The 14640-nt window shown below is 35.5% G+C and overlaps 1 protein-coding gene across 1 annotated transcript in view; it reads left to right on the forward strand.

The window, feature by feature from the left end:
* SUGT1 (SGT1 assembly cochaperone of MIS12 kinetochore complex) overlaps window positions 1-14640 on the forward strand; it is a 49562-nt gene that overhangs the window by 22897 nt on the left and 12025 nt on the right. Inside the window, exons 11-12 of the mRNA XM_037060497.1 lie at window positions 8926-9016; window positions 12199-12380. Of these exons, the coding sequence (XP_036916392.1) occupies window positions 8926-9016; window positions 12199-12380 (273 nt within the window). The remainder of the gene's footprint in view (window positions 1-8925; window positions 9017-12198; window positions 12381-14640) is intronic.

The raw sequence follows: 14640 nt of genomic DNA on the forward strand, positions 1-14640 counted from the left end.
TTAAGCTGAATTTTAGGTTACTTTGATGTGGGGTATTAATGAACAATTTAAATTGTAGTTTGAGTGTATAATTCTTAGATTTTTTAAATATTTTTAAAAGCAAACTATGCAAAAGAATTAAAATTCTGAGAATATTTTATATATTAATCAAAAGATCTAGATTGTAATGTAATTTAGTAAGAAAAAAACAACTGAAAGTAAAAAAAAGTGACTGCATCTTGCTTGCCCTGTAAATTCATACTAACCACACCTCTAGTCCTAATGACTAGAGGACTAAATTTTCATCTATAAAAAGGAGGAATATGGACTAAATAAGCTCTGAATTTCTTTTATCTGTAAAGTTGTGTGAAGGTATATGATAGGTTAACGAGAATGAATGATATAATAGACGTTTTTCATTACTACACCTTCTTTCTACACGTCCTGCAATATATTGTTAAGTATTGAGTCTTAAGTTCTCAGAACATGTGAATTTCTCTATCATGGGGTAGACTCAAGGTCAGCCTGTGTGTCATGAAGACTGGTAACTGGTCCTGCAGAAAGAAGAGGGTTGGAGCAGGAAATGCAAAGAAAAGAGGCAGGGTTTTTTTGTTTGTTTTATTTGCATCTAGTTAAAAATGATCTGTCCATTTCTTTGCAGATTACAAAGTATAAAACTGTAATTATCGGGCAGATAGAGGAAATAGTTGCTTGGACCATAGAAAGTGGGAAAAGGAATGAGTCTTATCAAGAAGATTTTAGTTTTACTGGCCCCGTCCACATTGTGTAGAACTTATTTAATAAATATTGGATAAAGTAAATATTGGATAAAGTAATCAAGCACAAAAATCTGTCTAGACTTGGAAAGGGAGACAGGTCAGAAAATTGAGTTTGGCATTTTTGTACATATTTCTTTCAAGAGGTTGTCAGTGCATGTTCTTTTGAAGTAATTTAAATGTAAACAGATTTGTATGAATAGATGGTAAGTGACTTAAAAATTTGTGTTACTGAGCCACTCCATATATTGGTTTGGCCAAAAAGTTCATTTACTTTTTTTACTGTACAATGGCTTTAGTAGTGCTTAGTTGTCTTCAACTTCATTAGAAACAGTTTTGTTAGATTGTATTGGAACAGCTATCATATCAGCATACATTTAAAAAATTTATCAAAATTGGTGAGCTTTTGTGTAGCCATTTTAATATTGAAGATGGAAGGAGATAAGCAGTGTTTTCATTGTATCATGCTTTATTTCAAGAAAGGTAAAAACGCAACTGAAACACAAAAAAAGATTTGTGCAGTGTATGGAGAAGGTGCTGTGACTGATCAAATGTGTCAAAAGTTGATTTGCAGAGTTTCTTGGTACTATTGACGTTTTGGCCAAATAATTCATTGCTTGTGTGGCTGTTTTATGCATTGGGAAATGTTTAGGTCATTCCAGGCCTCCACCCACTAGAAGCCAATAGCAGGAGATAGCCAAATATGTCTTTTCTTTTGTGGAAAAAACTAAATTCACTTTTTGGCCAACGCAATCCTTAGGAAGAATAGTATGTGTGGTAGATACAGAGAACAAATTGATTGATGGTTGCCAGGTGGAAGAGGGGTTCAGGGGATGGGTGGAAATGGTGAAGGGGATTAAGTACAAATTGCCAGTTATAAAAATAATTACAGGGATATGAAGTTTAGCATAGGAAATAATAGTGATATTGTATTAACTAGGTATGATATCAGATGGCTACTAGACTTATCAGGGGGATCACTTCATAAGTTTTATAAATTTCATCACTATGCCATACTAATATAATATTGTATGTCAACTATAACTAAAAAATAAATGAAAAGAAAAAGAATAGTGTATATGGTAAGTTGAGGATGTAACTAAGCACTGTCATCTGTTTTTTGGTCAAACAGTTTTTTTCTGTTTTGAGCCCCGTCAGTGCTTGTTGATTCTGACCATTCCCTAACCCCTCTTAGTTTGTTCCCAATTTCCTTTTTTCTTTTTTTCTCTTTTTCCTGTCTTTAAAAGCTGTATAACTACTTTTCTTTCTTGTGTACTAATTTGATTATAGATACATTTTATTTCCCTTACACTTAGTAATTTTGCTTAGTCTTTTTAGGATAAGAAGCATATCATATTTTTGTCTTTGTACATGCTCCTGGTAGGGTTACCAGATAAAGTACAGGATGCCCAATTAACATTATACACACTGAATGATTTTTTTAAAGTAAACAAAGTATGTTCCATTTGCTGAATTTGGCAACCCAAGCCCTGTGCATTATATATAGTGGGTGCTCAGTAATTGTACAGTGAATGAATTGAAACTGGATTCTGGTGTTACACTATGAAGTTGGCAGATTATATGCATTTTTAGTTTTACAGCTGAAAAGAAACTGAAGTTCATGGACTTTAAATGTTTTTCTCAAGTTCACATAGTTACTGAATCGTTCAGTCTATCCCAGGAGGAATGCTTGTACTTCTGTAAACTTAGTGCTTCTTTGTTTAGTTTTTTTCTGAGTTTTGGATTAAAGAATAAAGATTCTAAGGATTATTTTTCTTGCCCTAATTCAAAGCAAGATGTATTACTCTCTTAGAGTACCAACTTTTAAGATGTACAGTGTGTCCTCACTTAAAGTCATTGATAGGTAGTGACTTTGAGCGAAACAAGGCCTGATGAAACCAGTTTTACTATAGGCCGATTAATACAGTGAACAAACAAGTTAAGTTCCTGTGACATCAACTTTATAACAAAATGATGTTGAACAAGACGATACAATTCAAGAGCCTGTCATACTTAATTATATCTAAGGAAAATAAAAGTTTGAGTCCTTTTTCTCACAGCAGAGGGAGACATTGTTAAAATATTGAGAATAAAATCCTTCTCTGGGTTACTGGGAGTCATTAAGTGATGACACTGAGAAAAAAGTAGTAAAATAATGTGCTTTTCGCATGTGTTCAGGTATTTGAATCCTTTATGTGAATTGAGAAAAGGATGTAGTTTGCTCAGGAATTTGCTTAAAATGAGAAATTGTGTAAACACTGTCATTTAAAAGGGTTATTTTTTTCTTTTTTGAATTCTGTTATTTTGTTCCCCACCTTAGAAGTTGAGCGAATGTTGCGTGTTCATGTATAACCATTGGTTAAGTGTTATTAATTCAAGTGAGAAATTAATATAATTTGCAATGAAAATTAGAACTAGGACCCTTAAATTAATGAAATAGCACTTCTTAACTAAATATTTTACAGTGTGATATTTAATGTTTTTCCAAGTCAGAATTTATATTTTTCCAGTATCTCTTATAGTTGTTTTTACCTTTTACTGAATACCAGCTTTCATATCTGCCTATTAATTCACTTTATTTATTAAGAAACTGCATTGTTCTTTTTTTCTGTCTTGTTAATTTCATGACAGTATTCTCTGGTCACAGTCACGGGATTATAACTTCAACGACAGATGTGAAATACTCATTTTAAAGATTAATACTCATTACCTCTAAAAAATTAGAATCTTTTGGAGTAAACATGCCCTTGTGGAAGTGTTTTTGTATTCCTATTTTAGTCAAAGTAATTTTTCTCTATTATATCAGTATAAAATGTGAAGGCTTTTAACTGGAACTGTGGGAAATGAAAATGTGTTTCTTTAATTAGAGACAAATAACTCCCTTCTCCCTCCTTCACTCATTAAAATTAGAGAAGTTGTAGAGTGAGTGGTTTCTTAATATTCATAGAAGAATTTCAGTGAGGTGTCTGGGGATGCTGCTGCTTTTTTGAACATAACAGATGTGGGGGTTTGGCAATTGTTGTTCTGTGTTTCTGATACTGTGGTGTGGTAATAGTGAACTTTGTTAAAAAAAACTGATTAATTGCTGATATTTACAAATTATAGATCTTGGATTCTTGCCACCTTTTCTATTAATGTATATTTATATATTTTTAAGTGAAAGGGATTTTACTATATATACTATCTGTAGCTGTCTTTTTAAACTTAGTCATTCATTAACATTAGTTGGACTAAAATAGGAATACAAGATACTTTTTTTCGTGCCCTTAAATATTCTATTGTAAAGTATTTCGTTGTATACATTTATTGGAGCTTGTTTAGCCAGTCCCATATTGTTTGGCCTATGGAGAATATAATAGGTGTGACTGCCATGTCTTATCCCATGCAGTCCTCACAGTTATTGGATAGCGTAGGTATTTTTGTCACCTATTTACAGTTATGGAAACTGTACCCCAGAGATGTTAAATAATTTACTCAGATTTTTTAAAAAATTTTATTTATTTATCTTTAGAGGAGAAGAGAAGGAGAGAAATATCAGTGTATGGCTGCCCCTCGTGAGTCCCCTGCTGGGAACTGGCCCGCAACCCAGGCATGTGCCCTGACTGGGAATCGAACTGCAATCGTGTGGTTTGCAGGCCCGCGCTCAATACACTGAGCCACACCAGCCAGGGCAATTTACTCAGATTTTTAAAGTAGTTATGATGATAAAGAGACTGATGAAGCCTTCAGTTATTTGCCAGAGTTATGTCTTCTTTTTATATGTGGTCTCAATTAAATACTCTAAGAACCCTGAGTGAAATAGACGCTATTAATCCCATTTTATAGGAGAAACTGAGGCTTAGCCAAATTAGTTACTTGCACAAGGTAAGTAACTAATATATCCAGTAAGTTTCACCTATTTGTGACTCTTATAAACACACGAGTTGGCATTGTCTTGTTCTCAATCTCTGCTTATTTCTGAGGGAATAAGTAAAACTTCTAACAGAGACACTTTTGGCAAGTTATTGTATCTCATGGCTTCCTCATCTCTACAGTTTGGATAGTATTCTTTTATAGGGTCGTTCTGTTGAGTGAGATAGATGGTATGTGAAGCACTTTGTACACAGGTTATATAACGAATGCTCAGTAAATACTACTGTTACTACTTTATCCCAATTAGATTTTTATTCAGGTTATAAAAGCAATAAATGTATGTTATAGAATATTTGAAAAAATATAAAGAAGCTGAGAAAGTAGCCACCCAGTCTTTCTTACTACTAATGAAATTTTGACATATTTCCTTCCAGATAACTAGATTTCCCGATACGTAGGTATGTCACTACACATGGTATATTCTGGCATTTTTCATTCATGGGAAATGTCTTTTCTCGTTGATGTAAGAAGAATAGAAGCTGTGACCTTATGTACCAGCATAGTGCCTGGCTCCGAGTAGGCACTCAGTAAATGTTTGAGTTGAACTATAAGAACTTTGGAGAAGATTTTTGCAGTTTCTCTTCATTCATTACCATCTGTTGCATTTTAAAAAATGATTATAAAATTATTTGAGTATAAAAGTAAAGAAGCTAGATGTGGACTCCGGCCTAGGAAGACTGAGATACTTTGTTATTGGACAAAGGGGTTTGATACAGCAATTACATATACAAAGACCTGAGTAAGAAAATGTTGGGGAAATTGCATTCTGAATATTATATTATTATTAAAGGGGAACAATTATTTTGTAACTTGTAGAACAGACTGGGGGGGGGCAATTATTGGCCCACTCAGGGACACTAAAACTGTTGCAGAACAGACATGCACACACAGGCACAGGGCCAAGGGGGGTCACGATATACTATTACCCAAAGGACCCCCTACCAGGTTCGTTATGTTCACCGCCAGATAGGAAAGACCTGTCTCAATGCCAGAGATTTGTAAAAAGGAAAGGAAAGGTTTATTTAATGCCATACAGGCTTAAAGTAGTGGCCTAACGTCTTCATTAAAATATCAAAGTCCTTTAGGATACCCACAAATGCCCACAGTGTTTCCTTATCCCCCTGCCCTAATTTGGAGTACTGTAACTCAGGAAAAGAAATAGGCTCCATGATTCAGGATGCTGGCATCATCAGCTGTGTTGCCCTCCAGGGAGGATCTCTAATCCAAAGCCACGTGGCACCTTCTCAGGGCCTACTGGCAAGAGTTCTTTCACCCTTCTAGGCAAAGCCTCTCCTGCTTCCCAGGCCATGTGGCAAAGGGAGCACCCCAAAGCTGCATGGTCCTCCTACCAAAGCTGCGGAGGTCCCCACTTTGGCCAACACCACATGGTTCTTCTCTCCACCAAAGCTGTGGGGAGGGCAGGGGTCGACACTCTGCCAAAGCCGAGTGGCGGTTCTCTGCTAAAGCCCCATGGTGATTCTTTCCACCCAAGCTGCAGGAGTCCCCACTCTGGCAAAGCTGAGTGGTGCTCTCCCTCACATGGCTGTGGGGGTCCCCACTCTGCCAGAAGCATGTGGCTCTCCCCCTGCACTGCCACAGCCGTGTGATCCTCTCCCCTACCTAAGCTGCATGTGGTTCTCTCTTTAATGGCTGTGGAGTCTGGGTTTAAATCACCGTGCCAGTCCTTTGCAGCCCCATTTCTGACTCTTCCCACAATCGGCTACACTTGCTGGCACTCTCATATCCTTCCAGCTTTACTGGGCTGCCGTAGTGGGTCTGGGCAAGCCGGGCTTCATGGCATGGAGCCAATCACTTCAAGCTTTCACACAGGTACTGTAACTTTGGAGACCTGCCCCCCCCTCCCCCGGTTATGTGGGTAGAAGGTTATATGACTTCTTGGGTAGAAGTCACTCCCTTCTCCCTGGCTCAAAGCATAGCCACAGCTATTTAACATATCTATGCACCCAGTTAAAGGTTATAGTTAAATAACCATGCCAGAGGTTAGCTGCAAAGCTGTGGCTGTAGGAAACAGCTCTGCATGACCCTGCCTCTTTTGTCCCTTCCCCACACCTGTGTAGGAGTGAGGACATCCTATTATTTCCTGTACACTTTGAGTTCTGGACCCCATTCCAAATCCCTATTTGGGCCCCCTCCCTTCTTGGCTGCACCCTGTTAAATAACTACAGTCTTGAAACAGGTAGTTCTCAAAAGGTTGCTGGAAAAGAATAGTTTACCAGTGAACACAGCTTTCTAGTGTCTGATAAAGATCCCTTCCCTGTCAAATGTGTAGCATTAAGTGGGAGCTTGTGTAGCATTTATTAAGAAGGGGATGTCTGGATGCCAAGACCCGATAAGTATAATGGCTTCTCTTTAAGTCTGAAGTTCCTTTCACTGGAAAAAATTAAACACTCTACTATGCAGAGGAGACCTTAGAGTTGGGGGTTAGTACACATAATATTGAAAACTGACAATCCAGCACAGTGGGAATTCTTATTACTAACCTGTGCATACTGCTTTGGGAAATTATGCATTGAAAGCCTTCCCTGTTCATGTAAGAGCAACATTCAAGCAAAATACCAAAGTTGTAAGTTAACTTTTACATTATTTTTGACTTAAATGAAAATAGAATGGCTTATTGATGGTTGTAATAAAGATATCTGAAATTGAACTGGTGGTTTCTAGAAGTATTTGCCAGAATAAAGACTTAACACTTCATTTTTAAAGCATCAGAAGTGAAGTGGGTATAAAAAGGAATTCGTAGAAAATTAGTGTATCCCCACCCCTTTTTACCTTTTCAAAAAAGCTGCTTGAAATGGTTTTATATTGTGCAGCTGTTTCAATAAATGGATGAAGTATAATTTCAAGTTCGGGTCAGTGTCTCTCAGTTGAAACAGATTGTTACTCAGAGTTTTGACTTTAGCTTTATAAAGGCCTCTTTGTTCATACTACACAATTATTCAGGTTATAATGGCTTCAGTAGATGCCAGTGCTAGTGTATGCTGCTCTTCAGGTATAACAAGGAACTTTTTATAGATAGTAAGTGCTTAGCATGGGAACATGAGATGCCCTGTGGTGGAGGTTAGTTAAAGATAGTGTTTCTGTATACCCTGTTTTTATACAAGTGATAAGATACTTTAAAGTGCTAATTTTAAGGATTCTCTCCCTAAATGCAGGTTGTAGAAAGATTACCAGTAATTGCTAATTTAAAGTAAAAGATGCTTTTAAAATGCTGTGAACATTTTAACAAGTGACCTTAGTTTAGCATTCAGAAGCTGTTCAGTCCGCCTTACACCTTTTATTTCCATCTGTATTTTTCATTTCTCTAACATATATCCTGGACTTGAGGCAAATTAATCTCCTCTACTCCCTGATGCACACGATTTCTTTCATACCTCTTGACTCAAGTTTTAGGCTATTGCTTTTGTTTCTGGAAACGTACCCTTTCTACCATAGTTGATGCTCATTCCTCTCCCAGCTCTTCACAGGTACCCTGCAACCTTACCTATTCACATCTAGGTGTGATGTCTCCTGAGCTTTTAGAACATTTATTTGCCTTTTGAATAACTTGGAAGTGTATCACATACCTCCCAATGGTCAAAGACATGTCTTGAATATTAAAAAAATTCCCCACATCCCTTGCTCATAGTGTTTAATAACTATTGAACAAATGATTGTGGAAATGTTAGTATTAATTGTATTATTTTTTTATTCAGTGCAGTGAGTTTATTTTAAAACTCGTTAATGTATATGCAAATTCAGTAATTTGTTTAGGGCAAGGTTTCTTGGTGGGTGTACTGTTGCCCTTCTGGGCTACGTAGTTGTTATGGGGGTTTGTCTTGTATGGTTTAGGGTGTGTAGTAGCACTGCCTAGTGTCTCCTCACTAGATGGCAGTAGCACTCCTCATCCCCACCCCAGTTGTGTGACAACCAGCGGTGTCTCCATACAACAGTGTCTCCATATGATGCCAAATGTCTCCTGGGGGTCATTATCACTCCTGGTTGAAAACACTGCTTTAGAAGAAAAAAAGCGTAAGGATTTCAAGACTCTTATTAATTGTGTTTATAATGTGTGTATGTTTTTGAAGGGCTTTTAAGTAAAAATAAATGTTTCAAAACTCTTCAAATTTAACCTTGTATAATCTAAGGAAACTCCCAAGGACACTATTAATTCTTCTTAAACTTTGATGACTTAAGAAAATTGCATTTTTTTGTGTCTGTTTTACATTAAATAATGGATTTTGTTTGGTGTTTCCTCCAGATTGAAATTAAGATGAAAAAGCCAGAGGCTGTGAGATGGGAAAAGCTAGAGGGGCAAGGAGATGTGCCTCAGCCAAAACAGTTCATCGCAGGTTTGTTTTCTGGCCTTGATGAGCTTTAAATTCAGATTGTGTTACATAGTTGAAATTAGTAATGAGCATTCTTTCTGCTTTGATTATTTATGTTCCCAATACAAGATACGTCCAGTATAATAAGATTGCTCTGTAATGAATACAAATTAGCATTTCTTTTTAATGTTCTGACTTAAACTATTAGGAGAACAAATGAATGGCAGGAAAAGCCCGGAGGGAATTAGAATTGTTTACCATGTCACTTTATGACATCAGTTGAAGGTGGTTTGGTTTTTTGTGTTGGCTTTTCCTATTGCTGCTTTTTGGGTATTAAGTGAATTAGTCATTTACTGATATGTTTCCTCCTCTTCCTTTTCCCTTCTTATTTATTCCCTTCTACTCTGATACTGTCAACTCTTCCTGGATTTCAGGGCTTCACTAAGTATCTCTCCATTTCACTATGTTGTTAATACCGAGGTGGAAGCAAACAGGTAATGAATGCTTAAGGAAAGCCTAGGAGAAGAGTAGAAAACTAGGGTTGATATGTTTAAACCTTTAAGGGACAGACTACTTTATGTCAACGTCAGTACTAAGTAAGCATATGCAATAGGCAGGTAGGTTTCTAATGGGAAATTAATCTGTAGGATACTCTTAAAACTGTAACTTAAGACTATGTTTTACAGCAGTGGTTGTAAACAAATGAGTGGAGAGAAATACGTTTTTGATTAGAGTTAATGCTTTGATTTGATTATTAAAATGAGATAATACTATGTTCCAGCTATTTTCAGATTTTTCACTGCTTCTATAACAGAAAACACATTTCCTTATGGCATCTTTTAGAAACACTGAGTTAGCAAACAGATTATTCATTTTTACTATTTTTATTTTGACTTAATTTTATATTCTCATAGAAGTTGCAGAAAGAGTTCCCTCGTACCCCTTACCTAGCTTCCCTGAATGATAATATTATAACTAAGCTATAGAATAATTAGCAAAACCAGGAAACCAACACCAACAGATGATTTTTAAGAATGAAATTTTGGGTTGGATAATTAAGAATTAAGTTTCAAGTTGGTATTTAAGCTATTTAAGTAAGGTTCTTCCTGTTTTATTTGAAAGTCATACTGACTCCCAGAGATTTTTTGGGCTGAAGTTTATATATAGCTCAAAGGATTTGTTCAAAGAAACACTTTAAATGTGATATCTCACTTAATTCTAAGAACAGCCCTGTATAGTAGGCAGTCTAGTATTGTTCCTCCTGTTTTATGAGCTCAGGAAGGTTAAGCAATTTGCTTAAAATCACCTAGTATTTTTTATTGTCTAGGGCTAAACGCAGAGCTTCAGAGTCTGGACCTGATTCTCTGTTAATCTCTCTCTTTTTTTTTTTTTAACTGCTTGTTGCTGTGTTTTCTTTCTAACAGTGGAAAGTCCTGACATGAATATCTTTGCAGTTATTTGATATTCTAATTAATGAGCAAAGAAGTTAGGTTACTCATCTCAGTAATTTATCTACTATCCGTAGATGTTAAAATTTTTCTGAGATGAACTATAAAGGTTTTTTTAGTTTTACGAACTTTTCCTAAACTCATTGCTTTGCATATTCATAAAGATGCTATTCCTCCTGTCCTGTTATATTTTTGTAAGGAATTAATATACTTGTCAGATTCCTGTGTGCTGCAAGCTGCAGACTGCAGGTAAGGGCACGTTGGTTAACGTATCTGGGCAGCGGAGGTTAGAGGGATGTGCCCCCAGCCTTCTGGGGAGTCTGTGTTAGAATTAATTAAACCCATGTTTCCTAGGCTGTTAATTTTCACAGCAATTTTTAAAAAATTTCCTTTGGCTACTAGTGATAATGTACAGAGATGAGATTACTATCAGAGGAAGGGTGGGTAGGATTTGGGAAATAGTATGTTTGCCCTGAACAAAACTATGTAGTTGTGGTTTTGTTTTGAGGTGAGGGTGGGTGGGGAGAAAGTTAGTTTATAAATGAAGAGAAAGGATGGAAAAACAGAATGAACAATTAGCAGTTTTTCAGCTATTTTGAGGAAGGAGATACAGAGAGGCAGTTGTTAAAGAACATTTAGATTAGCATTAATGTGTCTTAAAATATTGACAGTGAATCTTTGAATCAGGTTTTTTTTTAAAGCTCTTTAGTGGCTGTGTTGTCCAATATAGTAGGTGCTAGCCTCATGTACCTGTTGAGCATTGGAAATAAGACTAGCCTAAATTGAGATGTATTGTAAGTGTAAAATGCTTTCATTTTTTCATATTGAAATGACATTATTTTGAATATATATTAGGTTAAATGAGGTATGTTATTAAAATACATTTCACCTGATTCTAGTGAGGCGGCTACTAGAAATTTCAAAATTATGCATGTGGCTCATATTGTGGTTTGCATTATATTTCCATTGGTCAGTGAACAGAATTGCTCTTATACCTACTAGGTAGCTTAGTTACTTTTAATTTGTTTGTGTGCCAAGATCTTGTTCTTTTGGTCTTCTGGGCAGCCTTGACAGTGCCCCGAGTCCCTGGGCTGGTAGTCTCTCTGTGTGTGAGCAGTCTCCATTAGTTTGCTCTGTGTGCATGCTGTGGGCATTAAACTTTAGGTTATCCCATTTAGTATTGTTCAACATTCAGGAATTCCTTCTTATCTCCTGTTGAAGTAATATTTCTAATGTGGGGAGAGAATATAAAGTCTTAACTCACTGCCAAATGGCATGGATAATTATTTGTTTTCAGTTTATTTCTACTCTGAAAGATATATAAGTACCTCAGAAAAAGTCATATTTTTAACATTAAAATATTGTTTATAAGAAAAATTTCATGTAGCAACTTTTTAAAAACACTAATTTTAGAATTATTTGTACTATCTTTACAACTTTCTGTAAATATAAAAGTTTCTGTATACTTCTCACTGAGTTTCCCCTATTACATAAATCTGTTTTTAATCTAATTTTGCATAATGTACCAAAAGTTTACACTTTATTGAGTTCAAAAGAAAGTCCTCGATTTTACATTATGTTGATTCAGTTTTTAGAAGTGTAAATTTAATTACTGATGTGTATATCAGAAAGATACTTACTTCAAACATGAAATTCAGTTACCTATTACTTGTTAAGGTGTTCTATACCAAGGTCACACAGTTTACATATTTTTGGCATAATCAACATGTTGATTAATCATTTCTTTTTACTTTATAGATGTAAAGAACCTATATCCATCATCATCTCATTATACAAGAAATTGGGATAAATTGGTTGGAGAGATCAAAGAAGAAGAAAAGAATGAGAAGTTGGAGGGAGATGCAGCTTTAAACAAACTATTTCAGCAGATTTATTCAGATGGCTCTGATGAAGTGAAGCGTGCCATGAACAAATCATTTGTAAGAACATGAACTTTAAAAAAATACATCATGGTAGTAAATTTCAGAAGTTTTGGGAGGAGATCTTTTAGAATAAGCATTGTCTGAACATTTCTTCTTGCTCTAAACAGAGTAATTATTGAAGTTGGACACTTGTGGAAGATATAAGAAACAAGTGGTTAATGCCAAGTTTTTTTATTACTGAGTTAAAACTGAGATGGCTTAAGAAATACCAAGGTTACAGTGGGTGAAACAGTTATTTTAGTTGGATTTATCACAGTAGCTGAATGAGCTTTCATTGTTTGCTTTCTACTATCATGTATAGTCTCAACAGCAGAGTTAACACAAAGGGAAACGTCCAGAGTGGTGTTTGGCAAGTGAAGGTTCATATTAATTATTCATTAGTGTGTTAATAATTTCTTTATTGATTAATAAAATTTTATGACAAGTCATCACTATAGAACTATGAAAATTATTTTGCTTGAAAATGTAATCATTTGATTTTTACCAGTAGCTCTGAAAATACTAATTTCTTAAGGCATTTATATTTACAGTAGAAAGTTAAAATTGACATTTAGTTAATCAGTGTATTGGAGGTTTAGATATTCCACATAAATTACCATGTGGTAATTGGTCATGATTGTACTTTTCACTGTTGACTTAAAAATATTTTGTTTTAATTTAAACTTTATTTTGAGATAGTTGTAGATTCACATGCAGTTGTATGAAATGAGGGAGATTCCTCAATTTCTTTATAATTTGCCTCTGCGGAAGCATTTTACAAAACTGTAGTACAGTATTACAACCACGATACACAAGATATAGAACATTGCTTTTGCTACAGGATCCCTCCTTGTCATTTTACGACTGTACCCATGTCCTTCTCACTCCTATCCTTCCTTAACCCTTGGCAGCCACTAATTCGGCAAATAATTGTCAGGTGTGTAGTTTGCAAATATTTTCTCACAGGCTGTATAGCATGTCTTATCATTTCCTTAATGTTCTTTTGCAGATCCAGAGTATTTAATTTTGATGAAATTAATTTATCAGTTTTCTATGGATTGTGCTTTCAGTGTCAAGTCTAAAACTCTTCTAGTCCTGGATCTCAAAGATATTTTCAACATTTTTTTCTTTTAATAAAAGCTTTGTATTTTTACTTACTATGTTTAAGTCCGTGTGTGCCCTGGCTGGGAATCCAAGTGGTAACCTTTTGGTTTGCAGGCCAGCACGCAATCCACTGAGTGACACCAGCCAGGGCCAGTACCATGCTGTTTTGAGTACTTTGGCCTTATAGTTTGATATTAGGCAGCGTGATTCCTCCAGCTTTGTTTTTCTTTCTCAGAATCTCTATTGCTATGGGGGGGCCTTTTGTGGTTCCATGTAAGTTTTTGAAATATTTGCTTTAGTTCTGTGAAATATGTCATTTGGAATCTTGGTAGGAATTATGTTTAATCTAAAGATTGCTTTGGGTAGTCTGGACATTTTAATGATGTTAATTCTTTCTATCCATGAATGTGGTATGTGCTTCCACTTTCTTCTATCTTCAGTTTTTTTCTTCAGTGTTTTGTAATTTTCTGAGTATAGGTCTTACATCCTTGGTTAGGTTTTTTCCTAGGTATTTTAGTCTTTTTGTAGCAGCTGTGAATGGGATTGTTTTCTTAATTTCCCTTTCTGTTAATTCACTAATGGCATATAAAGATGCAGCTGATATCTGGATATTAATTTTGTATGCTCCTACTTTGCTGAATTCCTTTATCAGTTCTAACAGTTTCTTGGTGGAATCTTTGGGTTTCTCTACATACAGCATCATGTCATCTACAAAGAAAGATGGTTTTACTTTTTCCTTTCCAACTTGAATGCCTTTTATTTTTTCTTGTCTGATTGCTGTGGCTAGGGCTTCCAATATTATATTGAACAAGAGAAGTGAAAGCAGACATTTCTGTCTCGTTCCTGATCTTAAGGGACAGTTTTTGTCCATTGAGTATAATGCTGTCGGTGAGTTTGTCATATATGACCTTTATTATGTTTGGGTATGTTCCCTCTAATTCACTTTGCTGAGAGTTTTTTATCATAAATGGGTGTTGGATTTTATGAAATGGTTTTTCTGCATCTATCAATTTGATCATGTGATTTTAATCCTTCCTTTTGTTTATGTGGTGAATCACATTTATTGGTTAGTGAATATTGTACCAACCTTGCATTCCCAGAATAAATCCCACTTGATCGTGGTGTATTATGATCTCTTTGATGGATTACTGTATTTGGTTTGCTAATATGTTGT

This window comes from Sturnira hondurensis, unplaced genomic scaffold, assembly GCF_014824575.4.
Source record: "Sturnira hondurensis isolate 20B ecotype Veracruz unplaced genomic scaffold, ASM1482457v3 Scaffold0001074, whole genome shotgun sequence".
Classification (NCBI taxonomy): domain Eukaryota; kingdom Metazoa; phylum Chordata; class Mammalia; order Chiroptera; family Phyllostomidae; genus Sturnira; species Sturnira hondurensis.